At 42.8% G+C, this 19067-nt stretch overlaps 1 protein-coding gene across 1 annotated transcript; it reads right to left on the reverse strand.

Moving 5' to 3' along the window:
- Positions 1–232: 232 nt before the first annotated feature.
- Positions 233–16942, reverse strand: LOC135094777 (eukaryotic translation initiation factor 2-alpha kinase 3-like). Its single transcript, XM_063995137.1, has 19 exons — positions 16492–16942; positions 16068–16200; positions 15407–15563; positions 13724–13901; positions 12880–13057; positions 12421–12555; positions 11813–11945; positions 11091–11267; positions 10803–10865; positions 10081–10231; positions 9626–9788; positions 8859–9055; positions 8173–8295; positions 7285–7425; positions 6852–6888; positions 5738–6559; positions 4961–5146; positions 4463–4630; positions 233–4217 (listed from the first exon to the last, which is right to left on the reverse strand). The coding sequence occupies exons 1-19, from the start codon at positions 16845–16847 to the stop codon at positions 4002–4004; spliced, it is 3714 nt and encodes a 1237-aa protein (XP_063851207.1). The 5' UTR covers positions 16848–16942; the 3' UTR covers positions 233–4001.
- Positions 16943–19067: the final 2125 nt, after the last annotated feature.

The following is a 19067-nucleotide window of genomic DNA, read 5'->3' on the forward strand; positions in this document are numbered from 1 at the left end:
CCTCCCTAATCACTGTCTATCTGCCTGTGGTACATAAGCATGTACAAAGGAATATTTCTAAGATAAGTGTGTAATAGGCTAACCTAACACACACACAACAATTGGTTCTACTTCAAATTAATTTACTGTCTAACAATCTGTCTGTGATATACTCGTATATGCACTGCTAAGAGCTTGTATATAGACTATGCTAACCTAACCTAACACACATACAATAAAATAAACAAATGTCATATGATACATTTTTTATTTACAGATAAAGTATATTTACAACACTACACAATGAAAAACATGAATACGATGGCTCAATCTATATATACATGGACTCTTGCAACCAAAACATCATGATATTTCCTGCACAAATGACAGTGCAGGAAACAAATGAAAAGAGTAATGCATGACATGATAATAATAATAATAATAATACTAAGCTTAGCATGAGGAATGACAATGATTATAATTCAACCAGCATTGATTGGCAGATTTTATGATGAAATGTTGTTACAAGCTATTATAGGCACGTACCATCACCAGTTCATTAATATAGGCTCTTTTTGAGGAGGCAGAGGCCAAGAGAAGGAGAGAGAGAAAGGTGTTAGGCAAGAAACAAAACAATAATCTCACTTCATCTCACCTCTATCTCTCTAAACCTCTCTAACTTGTCTACATTTCTCATTATAAATATTTTTGAAAGTTTAAGCTGGGAGAGAGACAGGAATAATCTCACTTCATCTCACCTCTCTCTCTCTTAACCTCTCTAACTTGTCTAAATGTCTCATTGTTGATATTTTTAGAGGTTCGGGGGAGAGAAAAGGTGATATGAGGTGTTATGAGAGAAAATACATAGGAATATTCTCACTTCATCTCACCTCTCTCTCTTAACCTCCTTCCTAACTTGTCTAAATGCATTATACATATTTTTTTAGAGGTTCAGGAGAGAGACAGAGGTGATGTGAGGTGAAAAAAGTCGGTAACAAACTCATCTCGCTTCATCTCACCTCTTTCTGTCTCTTCACCTCCTCTCTAACTCACCTAAATGTCACAGATATTTTTAGCACACTTTTTTAGGCATAAGTAACGTATTCACAACTACTCACAACGCACACAGCTGTTTGATTCCACACGTCTAAGTCAACCTTCAGTGTTCGGCAGCAAACAAACATATGAGGTGTCTTTGGCGTGCAGTGTTACCACCACAAATACAAACACTCTCATTGGGACCTGAAGATCTCGTGTTGTTTGTACCTGTTTTGCCATTGTGTGATGGATGTAGGTCTAATGTTGTCTTTTAGTATATAGTAATCTTTTATGACCTCTTAAACTAATACTGGTAAATTTTATAGAATCTCTTCTTATTAAAAGGCTTCTCACTTATCTTCACTGTTCTGTCGTTTTGTTTTAAGCGTTAATGCTTCTTTAAAACTTAAACTGCCAAACTTTTCCTCATGTCCCCTCTGATAACAAGACTTTCTGCTTATTTTCACTTATTCACATCCCTATTCTGTTCTTTAAATGAGTAGTAATCTTTTTAAGTATCACCGGTTACTTTAAATATGTAGTAATCTTTTTAAGTATTGACTTTTAAAGTACCACTGCCAAAAGTTTTCTCATGTCCCCCTGATAACAAGACTTTCTACTTATTCTCATTTATTTTCACCCCTATTCTGTCCTTTAAATATGTAATAAGTCTTTTTAAGTATCGCCTTTCAAACTAACACTGCCAAACTTCTTAGAATGCCCTCCTATTCTGTCTACCTCACTAGTACAAGAGTTAACCAGTATCTCCACAAGACTTTCTATATATTTTCATCCCTATTCTGTCCTTTCAACATGTAATAATCTCTCAAGTATAATCTTTCAAGCTAACAATGCCAAACTTTTAAGAATCCTCTCCTATTCTGTCCACCCCACTAGTGCAAGAGCTAAACAGTACCTCCACTTTTTCAACCCCTTCACTGTTACACTCTAAAATCTGCCAGTTTGTATTTCCTATGACAATTTCTCTTTATTCTCATCCCTATTCTGTCCACCTCACTAGTGCAAGAGCCAGGCAGTATTGTCATTGTTTCACCCCTTCACTGGTGCACTCTGGGACTCTGCCTGTCAGTGTTTCTATCTCAAAAGAGGAGTATTAGACACCTCAGGAACTTTTTTTTCTGCCTTGGCCAGTCTCCTTAATATGAAAAGTAATGATATATAAATAGTAATTGTAATTTTGGGTTAATTGTTGTTAGTTTTTCCCTGTTGGCCAGACTCTAAACTAAAAAAAATAAATAAATAAAAATAAATAAATAAATAGCTATAAATAAAACCGAATACACAAATAAACACAAAAAATACCAATAACACTAAATCATTAACTAAACAAACAGTAAATAAAATAAAACAATATAAACAAATAAACAAGAAAATAACAATAAATCTAACTGTATGCCAGGCAGGCTAAATAAATAAGACAAAAATAAACAAGAAAATAATAAAAATATCAAAAATAATAAAAAAATAAATAAATAAAATAATAATAATAAAACTACCCATTTATATATCAGTCCAGCAATCACAAACACAGGACAGCCCAAATAATAATAAACAGAACCATAAAAACCTTAAGAATATGGCTACTTTCAAATAAAAAACACAAATAAAATAAATAAATAAACAAATCAATAATAAATAAATAACAATACCAAATCTACCTATTTACATACAGGGCTGCTTAAACAAAAACAATAAGACCATACAAGACCCTTAAAAGCATGGAAGGATTGTATCAGTATTGCCAAGACTAGCTATGAACCCCTTGTGACATCAACAACATAGGTGCCTCTAATGTACTGCAACTTTTCAATGCCCCATTTGGTAAACTTTTAAAAATATTCACCCTACAAGATTTAAACCTACAATATAATTCACATGAGAAGTTGTCATGTTAGATTTTTGTAGGGAGGAAGTTATCTTAGAAGTGTAAATGTAGATAATGAATTACAATGTAAGTTACGTTACTGCCGTTGTTTATATTAGATGTCTCAGGTTATTTAAAATTGTTTATGAGTGAAATTAATGTAGAAATGCTGGCCCATCCCTAGTGTATGTGTGTGTGTGTGTGTGTGTGTGTGTGTGTGTGTGTGTGTGTGTGTGTGTGTGTGTGTGTTTATTTACCTAGTTGTAGTTACCTAGGTGTGTGTGTGTGTGTGTGTGTGTCCGGAACCCATTAATATCACAGCTGTATCTGGAATAGCATCACTCATTACTTCACAATACATTCCCCTGCCTCTCCCCCCAAAGACACATCACCTTAACATTATTTACACTCATAATACTACTAATTAAAAACACACACACACACACACACACACACACACACACACACACACACACACACACACACACACACACACACACACACACACACACACAGACAGACGCAAGAGGAATGTTCAATCATGTGGAGGAAGAGGAAGAGGAGGAGCAGTAGGAGGAGGAAGAGGCAGAGATAAATGAAGGATAAAAAAGAATGATACAGTAAAATCCCTCTTATCCGGCATCAACGGGACCGCCGACATGCCGGATACTTGAATATTGCTGGATACTTGAATAGAAGTGAAGTTATGTCCACAATCACCACCCTACACTCACCCATCTTACCATAACAAAGATCAGCTGCTTAAGTGTAAGCACAACACGCTTCCTCTTTTCTACAACTTTAGGCATGATGAAGGCGTCAGGCGATAAACAGTGCACATGCGGGACTGAGTCACTGAGTAAACACAGTGCAGTGGGCCGCAGGTGGCGCAAAGCAGTGCGCTCCGGTGGCGAGGGGACAAAGTATGCCTCGCGTGTGAATTTTAATCGATTTTATGAGTACACATTGATTTTTTATTGATTTTAAGGCTCAGGAAAAAATGTGCCGGATACTTGAAGCTGCCGGATACTCGAATGCCGGATGAGAGGGATTTTGCTGTAATTACAACTCATGACACAACTCATGGAGGAATACTTCATCAAGTGGAGGTGGTGGAGGAGGTGGAGAGTGATGTAGTGGAAGAGGAGGAGGCGGTGAAGTGGGAGCGTTGGCGGGACAGGCGGAAGTGGTCCTCTGGCAAGATGTCCTCCACGCTGCGGCCCTGCAGGGGACGCAGCGGCCGCCGGGCTCTCAGGCCGCGTGTGGTGGGGCGGCACGCTGGGTCCCGGGACAGCATCAGCTTGAGGAGGGAGCTCTGCGGGGCGGGATGTGTGTTAAGGCACGGGAAAGTTGGTAAAGTTTGCTGCAGCTAACAATAGGCACAGAGAAGTCAAGACAAAATTGGTGTTCTCACACATCAAGGCACAGAAAGGTCAGGACAAGTTGCTGTTCTCACGCATCAACACAGAAAGATCAGGAGAGAATTGCTGTTTTTAAAAAGTTACAGTAAAAACACAAACCAAACAGCTTCACCTCACCAATTCCTCCCATCTGTCTCACCTCATCAGGGAAGTTGTCCTCAAACTTTGGAGGGAAGAGCAGCTCCTCCCTGAGCCGCGTCATGACGGCCAGGCGCTCCATGCCCGTCCCAAAGGGCACCAGCATCTCAAAGAACACCAGGCCCAGTGAGTAGATGTCCACCTTGTAGTCGTACACCTGCCCACTCACCTGACAATGACAAGAGAGGTGACTGTGTGTGGTGTGGTTAGGTTAGGTTAGGTTACGTTAGTTTACATATTCTTAGGTTAATTTTGACTTGGTTTAGATCAGTTTTGGTTTAAGTTAGTTAGATTAGTTTAAGTTAGGTTAGTTTACATATTCTTAGGTTAATTTTGATTTGGTTTAGGTCAGTTTAGGCTGAAGTTAGTCTAGTTTAGGTTTTTTTTAGATCAGGTTAGGTTAGGTTTGGTTAGGGTAATTTAAGTTTAGTTAGGTTAGTTTAGATTTGGTCAGGTTAGTTTAGGTTAATGCAGGTTAGGTTAGACTAGCACAACATACCTGCTCTGGACTCATGTAGAGGCGAGTTCCAACACGATGAGTATGCGTGCGCTCAGCGGGGAACCTCTGCAGGTGTGTGGCAGGCGTGTAGGCGGCCTGCTGCTCCTCCTCCTCCGCAATGGTGGTGACCAGGCCGAAGTCACCCACCTTCACTTTGCCCTCCAAGGAGAAGAAAATGTTGGACGGCTGCAGGAGAGACAGAGAGAGAATTAGTTGTGGAGGTAGGGGAGAGTGAGAGAAAGAAAGAGATATTGGATGAAAGAGGCAAAAGAGAGAGAGAAGGATTAGGTATATAAGAGAGAGAGAGAGAGAGAGAGAGAGAGAGAGAGAGAGAGAGAGAGAGAGAGAGAGAGAGAGAGAGAGAGAGAGAGAGAGAGAGAGAGAGAGAGAGAGAGAGAGAGAGAGAGAGAGAGAGAGAGAGAGAGAGAGAGAGAGAGAGAGAGAGAGAGAGAGAGAGAGAGAGAGAGAGAGAGAAAATAGTTACAGAGATAAGGAGGGAGAGAAAGATATTGCAAGCCTGTGGGAAGGACAGGAGGAGAGGAGTTTGTAATGGAGGCAGGGAAGGAGGGAGAGGGAGGGAAAGAAAGAGAATGAAACAACTATATCAACCAAAAAAAAAAAATATAAAACCAAAACAAAAAAAAAGAAAGAAAAATCAGTCACTCACAACACACACAAAAAAAAATAAATAAATAAAATGAATAAATAAATAAATAAATAAATAAACGATCAATTGTAACCACCTACAACACTACCAACACACACCCCATAGCTTACCTTAAGATCGCGATGCATAAGATGATTATCATGTACATATTCCACTGCATTGGTTATATCATTGAACATATCCACCACCACCTTAATGTCCCTTTGTGAATTCTGCACCAGCCAATCACGCAAGCTTTCCTTCTGACACAACTCCATCTGGATGTAGAGGAAGGTGCGAGGGACAGACTGAGGCTTCATCACCGCTTTCTGCACCCCATCCCTGAGTTTATCAGCCGTGGTGGTGCTCAGACTCAGTGTGCGGGGTCTCTCTCCCTTCTTCTGGTTGCCTGCTGGCTGGCTTCGCACTCTCCGTCTCTTCTTGGGTTCCTCTGTAGTGTTTCTTGTGTCTGTGTCCTGTTCTGCGTGGCTCTGCTTGCTGTAGGAGTCTTCAAACACAATGGAGTGGCTTGTGGAGTGATTCTGGCTACAGTTTGATAGTTTCTCCCATGACTCGTGACTGTGTGTCTCTTCGGTGTCTTGTAAAGCATTGGAGTCGCCAGTCGCCTCATCACTCACGCCGTCAGTCACATCCACACTTAAGTCACCCCCGCACTCCTTCCTGACGCCAACAGAGCCCTGGGAATGCTCAAAGACTACATCAAATGAACTGTCCTGCTCTTTGGGACCATTCCATACATTACGCTGGCTCTCTCCACTTGATGACTGCACTGAATCCTGGTCACTCTCATCATTATCCTCATCTTCTTCATACCCACTCATTCCACCATTGCCCCATGTGCTGCCCAGCTGTCCCAGTTCCCCCAGCCCTCCAGTGACAGCCAGATGCCCCAGTACACCAGAGAGGCTGCTAGTGTCCTCTGCTGGCTTGTCCTACTGCATTCATCACCGGCACCTCGCTGTGTGATTCCTCTGTGCCAGGCGAGAACATGGAGGACATAGAGGCCACGTCCCTGTGTGGGGGGAGAAGAGGCATTAGGGTATAGTAGTGTGTGGTTAGGTTAGAGAAGACTAGGAACTAATTACAAGAGCCTGGAGACAGTTGAGGGGAGGTGTAGGCGAGACAGAGAGGAGAATCAAACAAAGTGCCCTCACTCTATAGAAACTGCCAGAGGGGAACTAGACAAAGGAGGTGGTGGTGTTGGAAGATGCAAGGGACACAAACAACTGAAGGAGACTCATACAAGGCAATGACCTTCACTCTGTGGAAATGGTCACAGAGGAACTAGATGACAAAGAAGAGGAAGGAGAAGTTAGTCAGTTTGTGGGAGTTTTGGGGGTGAGTTAAGGTATCTAAGTGTTAATCAGGGGATGTTAGTTTGTGGTTTGTTGTGAAAATAATGTTTGGGAGGGAGACACCAAAAACAGAGAGACAGAGAGACAGAAACAAGCAGGACTATGGAAAGACACAGTAAATAACCATTTACTAATCCACTACAGTGTTCCCCTGCGTATTCGTGGTTCGGCATTCAAGGTTTTGCACTTGTGTTTTGCACTTTGTTGGATAAAAACAGTTATGAAGACAGGACAGTACGAAATTAGCTCCTCTCCTGTATGTCACAACTAGGTAAATATGCATAAAAACACAGGAGACTTACTCGCTATGCATGGTGTCTTGAGGGTCCTGCCATCCTGGGGGGGGCGTCTCCAGCCAGCTGTTGTAGTAGCGGACAATATTGGTGTGGTTGAGCTTGGCCAGGGCCCTCACCTCCCTCTTCACTCTCTCAGCAGATGACTTGCTGCAGTGGTGGTGCAGTGTTAGTGTGGTTGGTGGTGTGGTGTGGCAGAGTGGTGTTGTAAGTTATGTACAAACAAACACACATATGTATTATCCTAATGTAGCTTTATATATTGAGGAAAGAGAATGAAGAAGAAAGGAAAGATACGAATGAAGTATATAGATGAAAGGAAAAAAAATCAAGGAATAGAGAGAGAAGAAGAAAGGAAAAACATGAATGAAATAGAGATGGAAACAAAAAATACTGGAAAAATACAAAAAAATGAATGAAGCAAAGAAAAAATAAAGTACAAAACAAATAAGAAAGTTCCCACTATTTGCCATCTTCTTCATAAATCAACACACACACACACACACACACACACACACACACACACACACACACACACACACACACACACCCTGAAACACCTCTCAATGTCTCTGTCTGTCTATTTCTCTCTCTATCTGTCAGTCTATCCTTGTCTCTGTCTGTCTCTCTGTCAATGCATACCTCTCTGTCTGTCTAACCCTGCCTCTGTCTATCTCTCTCTCTCTCTGTCAATGTATGCCTCTCTCTCTCTCTCTCTCTCTCTCTCTCTCTCTCTCTCTCTCTCTCTCTCTCTCTCTCTCTCTCTCTCTCTCTCTCTCTCTCTCTCACTCTCTCTCTCTGCATCTCTGTCAGTTTATCCCTACCTCTCTCTCTCTTTCTGTCTGTCTGCCTTTCTGTCTGTCTGTCTCACAAACACTCACACATACACACACTCACTTGGTTGGCAGGTTGATCCTCTTCACAGCATACTCATTCTCATCCAACTTGTTCCGCACCTGACACACCACGCCGAACCCGCCCCGCCCCAGACGCTGCACCAGCTCAAAGTCCGTCAGGTACCTGCAGAAGGAACAGGTGGTAGTGGTGGTGGTAGTGGTGGGGTGGACTGTATTCTTAAGACTTCTGCCAACACCACTACTTTCAAAAGGCTGTAGCTGAAGTGTCACAGGTTTTTAAGGGTGTTTTTATGGTTATAGTAGGAGAGTTACAAGGTTTCTATGTTATTAACACGAGAAACACTACTTTTAAAAGGCACTAGTTGAAGTGACACAGGTTTCAAGAGTGTTTTTATGGTTGTAGTGATAGATTAACAAGGTTTCTACATTATTAACAGGAGAAACGCTCTTGAGAAACTGGCAACCTCCTTTCAAAAGGCTCTAGTTGATCTGACATGGGTTTTAAAGGTGTTTTTATGATTATAGTGACAGATTAACAAGATTTCTATGTTATTAATATGAGAAACACTCTTGAGAACACAGCTAATCATCTCTGTGGCCTTGGAAAACAGTCGTGGTGAAAGAGCAAAGCATTTCTGAATAATAGACTCACCTACAGTACAAACTAACACACAAACTAACCTAACCTAACTCAAAAACTAACCCAACCTAACCTAACAGACCAACCTGGAGGTGTACTCAGTGGAAGAATCTGATCTCTCAACAGTAGGAAGAGTTTCCTGGGATGGTGGGGGGTTGGGTGCCAGCAGGGCCTTCTCCTCCCCCTCCTGTGGCTGTGGTGGTGGTGGTGGTGGTGGTGGTGGTGGCGGTGGCGGTGGCAGGGCCTGGAACTGTATGCCCATCCTCTGCATAAGTGCCAGGATCTGTGATGAGAGTAGTGACCAAGAATGAACGTTTTTTGTGTGAACGTAAGAGAACTACTACTACTACTACTACTATTACAAGAACACAAGGGCTGGTGCAGCAAGCCATCAGGCCTACACGTGGCAGTCCCTGTACGAAAAACACCTGCCTATTTTCACTTGTCATCCCTATCCATAAATCTGACTGTCTTCTTTTAAGGCTCTCTAATGACTCAGTAATACAGGAGCTTTGAAAGATGGTTAGACATATTTGAGTGATGTGTGAATAAAGGCTGAGGAAAGTGTCTTCATAAAAAGAGAAATTATTGAATATTCTGTGCAAGAATTGAGATGAAAAACTATCTTGCGAAAGTACATTACCTTCATAAAACAGAGCAATTATTGAATATTCTGGGTAGGAACTGAGATAAAAAAAAAAAAAGATTATTATCTTCATATTAAATCCCAAATCATACACCAACCAACAAACAAACAAACTAACCAATCCACACACACCAAGCCAAACTAGTAACTGAACCCCCTGCACCGGTAACTGACCTAGCCACCCATCTGCCCCCCACCTTCACCCACCTGTGGATTATTCTGCAGCACCAGGTTGAACATGTGGGTGACAAGGACCAGCGCCTGGCGGGTGAGTTGGCGGCGCATGTAGGCAGCCATGTAGCGGAGGAGGAGGTAGTGCAAGAGAGCATAGCAGCCTATCACCACCCCCAGCTTGAACCATGTGTCTGGCCTGCAGGGGAAGGAGTCAGTGAGGTGGTGGTGGTGGTGGTGGTGTAGTATTCAAGCTTTCCCTTCCTAACACAACCTAGTCTTTCCTTGATATAAGCTATTAATATAAGCTTTTGTTTCCCTTCTTTTCCCCACTCAATGTTGTGGTGTTTGTGGTGGTGTGGAGGCAAGATGTGGTGTCTGTGTAGTGCTGGAGTGGTGTTTGTGGTGTTTTGTGGCAGTGTGTCAAAATAAGAGGTCATTATTTCTCAAGTACTAGTGTACTCTTCTTCACAAACAATGCAGTCTCTCACCCAATATGGAAGCAAATGTGCATGATCTGTGACGTCACTTCATCCATGAGTGTCTCCTCTTCCTCCTCCTCCTCTGTGGTGGGACGGTTCCAAGGGCGACTCAGGTTAAGCTGGTTGGTGGTTTCGTCTGCGTAGAGGTAGTACCCGTTGTCTGGCAGAGCGGAAGTTAGGTTATATTAGGTTAGGTTAGGTTATGTAAGGTTACGTTAAGTTAGGTGAAGGTGAAGGTGGAGGATGGTGAGAGATATGAAAAGACAGAGAGAGAGAGAGATAGACAGACAGAGAGAGAGAAAAATACAAAGACTGAGAGATAGAAACATAGAGAGATAGAAAACAAAGAGAGATAAAGACAGAGAGACTGATAGACAAATTAATAGATGGGTAGATAGATGGATAGATAGATAGATAGATAGACAGACTGATTGACAGATACATATATGGATGAAAAAGTCAGATACGAAAGAAAGCACAACAACAACAACAACAACAACAACAACAACAACAACAACAACAACAACAACAACAGACAAACAACAACAACAACAACAGACAAGCAACATAAACAACAGCAACATACACACATATATAACCACTACACACACACACACACACACACACACACACACACACACACACACACACACACAATTTACTCCTACAAATATACAAATAAACAAACACATCTATAGGCCAACACACACACACACACACACACACATTACCTCGAGGACCCAGACCAAGGGTGGTGTGCAGCAGCAGAAAAGCCAGTTGCATGCATTGACCCGCTAAACAATGACAGTAGAAGTGTTGTTATTTCAGAGTGCACAGATGAACGCACACACACACACACACACACACATGCACATATATTAAAACATTCCGCTACAGCAAAACACGAACTAACTGTTACAGGATGACAAATGAACACACAAACCCCAAAAAAGGTCAGAACAATGCAATAATAATGACACACACACACACACACACACACACACAGTAGCATCACTCACCAAATGGGTAGTCAATATGATGTGTAAGGGCAACAGCAGTGTGAGGCTCATCCTGTCCCTCAAAGCTCAGAAGCAGGGGGTGGTGGTGGTGCTGGTGGTTGACAATGGGGGTGCGGGAGGGGGCCGACGCAAGGTAGGGACGCCACTGCACACGCGGATACTTGGTCACCAGGGAGTCTGTAGGGGAAGATAAGGTGTGTCTGGAGTAAGGACGTAATGTTAAGTTTTTCACTGTAATATGCAGCACCTCACAGCACCACAAGCAATGAGATCTTCAGCATCAAGAAAGAAGTGAGCTAATACAGTCTGTAGGGAGGCAATGTGGGTCTGGTGTGTGGAAGTAATGATAGCCAGTTAATTTTAAGATGGTGACTATATCTTTCTGGACTTTTCATGTGTCGTTTAAAAGGAAAGCACAAAATTTTATTGTATGATTTGAAAGGAAAATGCAGACAACAATGTTTCTATGTATAATTTAAGAGGAAGACACAGAATTCTTATACATAATCTAAAAGGAAAACACATAATTTTCTTTTTATATAACTTAGGCAAAACAATTATTTCATCTTAACTATTTATGGTAGTTACTTCATCTCACCTATTTATGGAGATTATTTCATCTTACTTATTTATTACAGTTATTTCACCTTATCTATTTATTATTTCATCTCAGACAGTTATTTCATCTCATCTATATATTTTCTCAAAGACATGAGTCCCACCTTGAGTAGTTGTGTCAGCAGTGAAGAGTCGTGCAGCAGAGTTGAGCTGGTGGTGCATGCCGGTGCTCTGCTGGATGTAGAGCTGCTGCTGGTGCACCCCCACGTACAGTGCTGGTTGCTTCTCACCCCCACCCTGCAATACAACACAGCACTCACACACACACACACAGGGCTGCCAACAAGGGCTGATAAAGAAAGAGAGAGAGAGAGAGAGAGACAGTACACCCAAACATAAAGACCTGGCTTCCCATCCCCAACTCTGCAACACAACACAACGCAACACAGAGAAACACACAGGACTGGCTAATCACTGGTTACATCATTAGTTGCTGAATCACCATCATCATAACCAAGCCATCATGTTATATTTACTGATCAAAATTGTTTACCTAGTCATCAACGCATCAACTAACATACCATATAATTCTTTCAGTTACTTCCACTCCCTTCTTTCTCCTACTCTGTTTTCCCAATTTCTTGACTCCTTATCCCCACTTTCTTCTCTCCTCTATACTTGTTTTCCTCCATCCCTCAACTCTATCCCCATTCCTTTCTCTCCTCTAACTGTTTACCCATTCATCTACTCCATCACCAGCTCAAGAACTAACCGTTTCCTTGGGCACCCCTGGGTCTGGCATGCTCTTGTCAGGGGAGAGGGCAGGGATGGATGAGGTGCTGAACAGGTCCACCTCCTCCAGTTCCCCTTGCAGCACCCGCCATGCACTGACGACTGGTGACGTCAGCTGTGGAGGAGGTGTGGGGTCAGGGTAGCCAAAATATTAAACTGTAATATCTATGTGTGTGTGTGTGTGTGTGTGTGTGTGTGTGTGTGTGTGTGTGTGTGTGTGTGTGTGTGTGTGTGTGTGTGTGTGTGTGTGTGTGTGTGTGTGTATACCTCGTTTTTAAAATTCAAGAGGTAATGTAACTTAAATTTTTCTTGCATTATTGTTAGTAGTAGTAGTAGTAGTAGTAGTAGTAGTAGTAGTAGTAGAATAAAACCTAGAAAAAACAATGCTTAACCTTACTTCCTCCTCTCACCACCACCACCACCACCACCACCACCTCACCTTCTGCTGCCAAATAAGTGAACCATCCTGATGCATTCCCATGATGACGCCCTCGGGAACCACAAAGTGCAGGGTGGGCAGGGGTGGGGATGAGCCGTCTCCCCACCTGGCCGCCCCTGCCCCACACCCTCCTCCTCCTCCCAGATTCACTTCATGCTGGCCCACGCTGAAATTCCACCTGAAGCAGAGGAGATGGGTGAGTGTATGGCAGTGTATGGTTGTATTACTGTATTATTGTTGTACTTAGCTTTGATTTTACTGTAATTCTAAGCTATGGTCAGTAAACATCTGTCTCTATTTCTCTGTGGTACGGTTAGGTGAGTGTGTATGAATTATTACACAACAAGAGGTGATGGTGGTAAGGCTTGTGTATAAACTAAAGGAAAACCTGCAGAAATATACTTACAGATAGGACGAAGCCAGTATACCTCAGGCTTATACTAAAACTAGATAAATATACACACACTTATCTCTTCAAGAGGTGACAAAGGCAATGAGAGTTCACAAACTAAATTAAAACCCAGAAAACAAAAGATACCAGGACAAAACAAGATAAGAAAAGTGTCGATCTGAATACACACCCACTATGAGACGACAGAGTCAAGGAATGTACATAAACTGAAGGAAAAGCTGAAGAAATGTAAATAATAAGGACAAGAATAGCTGTAAACACACACATTCACACACTACAAGGCAAGGAGTATATACCAACTAAGGAAAACACTACAAGAGGTGACATAGACAAGAAGTGTACACCGAGACCTAAAAATACCAAAACAAACCCAAATAATTAAACAATCTATTCACGACCCCCTGACCAACACACTCATACATACGCACACACCTCTCGTCTCCAGATTTTGGGTCAACGGCGCGCACAGTCTGGGTGACCCGACGCACCACCAACAGCCTGGGGGGAGTGGGACTGGCCGTGTTCTGTCTCTTGCACCCTGACGCCAGGCACACGTAGGTGACCCGACCTGACCCCAGCGCCAGCCCCCATACCTCCGTCACCTTGGCTCCTGCATACACACACACACACACACACACACACACACACACACACACACACACACACACAGGGACAAAGATATATGATGTAAGATTCCTATAAATAAATAAATAAATAAATGGATAGATAAATAAATAAATCTAGGATCAATATTACAAGCATATGTGTAAAAAAATTAAGTTACATCATGATAAAACTTAAGATATATAAGATTCCTGGAGAGAGAGAGAGAGAGAGAGAGAGAGAGAGAGAGAGAGAGAGAGAGAGAGAGAGAGAGAGAGAGAGAGAGAGAGAGAGAGAGAGAGAGAGAGAGAGAGAGAGAGTATTTCTGATGGTGCATTGTTGCCAAGACTAACACTCGGCAATCTAATCTAATCACCACTCTTGATTTCTGTCGCAGGGAACACTTCTCAGCAAGATTACCGTAAGAGATAAGTAATTTTTTCACCCTTGGCTGAGTCTATACTGCATAATACCTCTCTCGATTGTTTATTATTTATCGTTGTAATTTATTTGATTTTTCCTTCTTTCTTTTTTTATTTTAGCAGGTTCAGTACTAGTGTCACCTTATCTCCTATCTCTTCTTCAATCTGTACTAATACAAACTACATATTTTAGATTTATCATGTGTATTTTCCATTTTATTTTATCTATCTCTTTGTCTAAGCAGCAAGTCTCATCTTCAGCTATACTGAGGCTTTTTTACAGACTTTTTAATCATTTCACTTGTGTACTAAGCTCTTAAGACAATTTGTTTATTTTTGAGACCTTTTAACTACTTCGCTTCTCTTTACTATATATTTTAAGACTTTTTAACCACCTCACTTCTCTTCCTTTACTTTTCTATGCCAAATGACACTTTCCTCAGAATCTTTTATCACTTTCCTTCAGTTATGTTCCTACACTCCTATGGCAGTTTGTCTTTTTTACATTTTTTTTAACATATCTCTTCCCTTTTCACATATCATAGCCCTTTCAAACTCTTAACTTCCCTTCTTTTTTTATTTTTTATGTAGGAGGGACACTGGCCAAGGGCAACAAAAATCCAATAAAAAAAAAAAGCCCACTGAGATGCCAGTCAGAACACAGTCCAAAGCAGTAGTAATAGTAGTAGTAGTAGTAGTAGTAGTAGTAGTAGTAATTGAAGGATATTGAAGGATAAGTGTCTTGAAACCTCCCTCTTGAAGGAATCTAAGTCCAAAGTTTATCAGAGAAAGGGATGAATGACTGAGAATACTGCTTGATTCTTGCATTAGAGAGGTGGACAGAATAGGGGTGAGAGAAAGAGGAAAGTCTTGTACAGCAAGGCCGCAGGAGGAGGGGAGGCACATACACTTAGCAAGATTAAGAGGAAAGTTAGCATGAAAATAACAGTAGAAGATAGCTAAAGATGCAACACTGTGGCAATGAGAGAGAGGCTGAAGATATTCCTATATTTTTCAGACTTAAACCATCTCCCTGCCCTCAGGTCCTACACTCCTAACACACTATTTAGAAAGCCTCCCTTTGCTGTACCTGTGAAGATGGTGTCAGGGTTGAACTTGAAGGAGGAGTGCAGAAGGGTGTCGGCGGTGACTGGCAGGGGCTCCACTCCCTCTCCATCAAAGCGAAAGATCCCCCCATCCAGCGAAGGAATGAGACGCACCCACTCCCCTCGTGATGTTACCTCCAGCTATGAGGGAAAAAGATAGGGAGGGTGAGAGAGATAAATACAAGTGAACAGACAGATAGACAAACAGATAATTTATTGATTGCAGGGACAGTATAAATGTCTAGATGAAATACAGTAAGACATTATATATAAATTGACCACAGGGATGAATAAACAGAACTATATCTATGTTAAATAAGTCAATCAGTCATTCAATCCATCAATCACTTACTTCTTCAATTAGTCAGTCAGTCAGTTAGCCAGTCAGTCAATCAGCCAGTCAGCCAGTCACTCAATCGATCAGCCAGTCAGTTAGCCAGTCAGCCAGTCAGTCAGCCAGCCAGCCAGTCAGTCAGTTAATCTATCAGCCAATCAGCCAGTCAGTCAGCCAATCAGTCAGTCAGTCAGTCATTCAGTCAATCAGCCAATCAGCCAGTCAGTCAATCAACCAGTCAGTCAGTCAGTCAAGCAATCAGCCAATCAGTCAGCCAATCAGTCAGCCAATCAGCCAGTCAGCCGCAGTACCTTGGACATGGACGAGGACAGCAGGGGCCGAGTGGTGCTGCCATCGCCAGTCTGATGTGACCACAGCACGGCACCGGTGGCCAGGTCCAGGGCTGTGATGCGGCCGTCCAGGGTGCTCACCACTACTGCTGGCCTGCCAACACCAGGGCTATATGTGTGACTGTCTAGCATGGTGTAGGCCTGAATACTCCTTCCCTGTCATTCCTCTCTCTCTCTCTCATATCTATTTCCTTCTTTACCACTCCTCAGCCCGCCCATCCCTCCCTCTCCAAATCTCCTATGTGGGCACGGGTATTACCGGGCTGGAGAGGTGTGGGGGATCATTCTTCTCTGCCTTGGAGTACTGACAGCAAATGTACAGTGAAGAAAAACGAGAGAAAATGATAAAAATAATGGAATGATTGTGTACTGTACCCTGACTTACCTCTCAGAGTCCTCCTCAGCGGCGGTGTCAGGGCAGTGGGGGAGAGAGAATCCGCGGCCATGGTACAGCTCCTCATACACATCCTCCTCCTGCTCCTCCTCCTCCACGTCCACTGACAACACCTCCTCGTCCACGTACTCATGCAGGCGCCTCAGGACATGCCCCTCGTATACGTCTATGGGCGAGTCAATCACGTTTCCAGGGCCTTCACAATACTGGGGAGCTCTAAAGTCCTCGCCACGAAACCACTCTTCCTCCTCACTCCTCTGCGCTTCCACCAGTGCCAGCAGCAGCACACACAACACCAGGAACACTGCCACCAATAGTTTGATGGTGTATAGTCGCCACTGACTCATCCTGCATCCCGTGAGTCATTACAGAGTCGCCTTTGAGCTACACACACTCATGCTACTACTTGCTCGCCTCAACGTAAACATTCCCAACAGACAGTCTCACTTTTATTAAATTCTAAAAATTTTCTACTGAGCCGTACTTTCTATTTACCAATACCTTAAAATAAAATTTAGTAGTATGTGAATAAGATTTATTAGTTTGTTTTGGTATTTTCACGTCGGAGTTTTATATTTTACAAAATACTGAGGTTAAGATTCTCTATATTACCCTTCCGAGTGTTTCGTCATCACTCTCACCACCTGCTGGCCCTCAATCACATGCTGCCATTGGTGGAGAGCCCTCGTGACGTCATTGTGCCCGCCGTCTGATTGGCAGTACAGCGAGACGTGAACTAGGCTGACGTGTAATAAGTCAGGGATTAGTCACGCATCTATATGCTGGCTGACCACTCGCAGTATGACGTGACAGGATACATTATGGAACAATGTTGAAATGAAATAACTTTTCTGCCATTATCCATACTGATTTGCCATTTCGTTCATGGTGCAATATGATGCAAGATTTCGTCTGCGTCTGGCCACAGCTGGACGGACGCGATTCCATCCTGTCTTGCAAGAGGGCTGGGCTGTGTATCATGCAGTAGGCTTAAAGTATTGTTGCTCTTCTCTACAAAGATGTATATTTTTGTTATGAGACAGGCTGCCTTGTATGCACTCCAGTCTGCCTCCTACTGAGTGTGGTACAGTAAATAAGAGTCTATCTCATCGCAGCCTGGAGCAGGAGGGCACTTGAGCGTCGGTCACCGACGCTCTCTCTCTCTCTCTCTCTCTCTCTCTCTCACACACACACATACACGCATCAAGCAACACACTTAGAGAGAGAGAGAGAGAGAGAGAGAGAGAGAGAGAGAGAGAGAGAGAGAGAGAGAGAGAGAGAGAGAGAGAGAGAGAGAGAGTTATCTTTAAGGCTATTAATATGTTTGTTACCTACATGACTATCTAAATTAGAAGCTTTTGTTTGGTCGTTTGTTTGTTTGTTTGTCTGTTTACATAACCTGAAGATGGTATTTTTCTACACACACACACACACATACACACGAACGTATACACTTGGTACTGTTCAATGCCTCAAAAACTCAATTCCTCCATCTATCAACTCGACACAACCTTCTGGACAACTATCTCCTCTTCTTCAATGACACTCAACTGTTCCCCTCTTCTACACTGAACATCCTCGGTCTGTCCTTTACTTATAATCTGAACTGGAAACTTCACATCTCATCTCTAGCTAAAACAGCTTCTATTAGGCTAGGTGTTCTGAGACGTCTCCGCCAGTTTTTCTCACCCCCCCAGCTGCTAACTCTGTACAAGGGCCTTATCTGTCCATGTATGGAGTATGCTTCACATGTCTGGGGGGGTTCCACTCATACTGCTCTTGTAGACAGGGTGGAATCATAAGCTTTACGTCTCATCAACTCCTCTCCTCTAACTGACTGTCTTCAGCCTCTCTCTCACCGCCGCAATGTTGCATATCTAGCTGTCTTCTACCGCTATTTTCATGCTAACTGCTCTTCTGATCTCGCTAACTGCATGCCTCCCCTCCTTCCGCGGCCTTGCTGCACAAGACTTTCTTCTTTCTCTCACCCCTATTCTGTCCACCTCTCTAACGCAAGAGTTAACCAGTATTCTCAATCATTCATCCCTTTCTCTGGTAAACTCTGGAACTCCCTGCCTGCTTCTGTATTTCCACCTTCCTATGACTTGAGTTCCTTCAAGAGGGAGGTTTCAAGACACTTATTCATCAATTTTTGACCACTGCTTTGACCCTTTTATGGGACTGCCATTTCAGTGGGCATTTTTTTTTTATTGGATTTTTGTTGCCCTTGGCCAGTGTCCTTCCTACATAAAAAAAAAATACCCTCACTTATGTTTAGAGCAACATTAACCACTGTGTAAATAGTAACACAAGTGGTCAGTTTGGCGCATTGGTGCCACAGTGGCAGTCCAAGCAGCTTTCACTGTGTGTCTCCTTGAACAGTGACTGCACTTATGTCAAACACCGTGAGGCTCAAGACTTGGTGACAATGCGGCTCAAGGCTGGGATATAGGTATTTGTGGGAAATTTTAGCATTACCCCAGCTGATGCGTGTGTGCTGTGCACTGTGCGCTGCACCAGGGGGCCATATTGCTATATCTAGGGCACAGGATTAGCAGGATCAGCCC

The sequence above is a fragment of the Scylla paramamosain genome, chromosome 46 (genome assembly GCF_035594125.1).
Source record: "Scylla paramamosain isolate STU-SP2022 chromosome 46, ASM3559412v1, whole genome shotgun sequence".
In the NCBI taxonomy this organism is placed as follows: Eukaryota; Metazoa; Arthropoda; class Malacostraca; order Decapoda; family Portunidae; genus Scylla; species Scylla paramamosain.

Excerpts from the sequence above, each read along its gene's own strand:
- LOC135094777 (XM_063995137.1), bottom strand. The coding sequence starts at position 16,847 with ATGAGTCAGTGGCGACTATACACCATCAAACTATTGGTGGCAGTGTTC. Across the intron at positions 13,058-13,723 it reads CCAAAATCTGGAGACGAGAG|GTGGAATTTCAGCGTGGGCC; the intron begins GTGTGTGCGTAT and ends CCTCTGCTTCAG. Across the intron at positions 11,946-12,420 it reads CAGGGGTGCCCAAGGAAACG|GGTGGGGGTGAGAAGCAACC; the intron begins GTTAGTTCTTGA and ends GTTGTATTGCAG.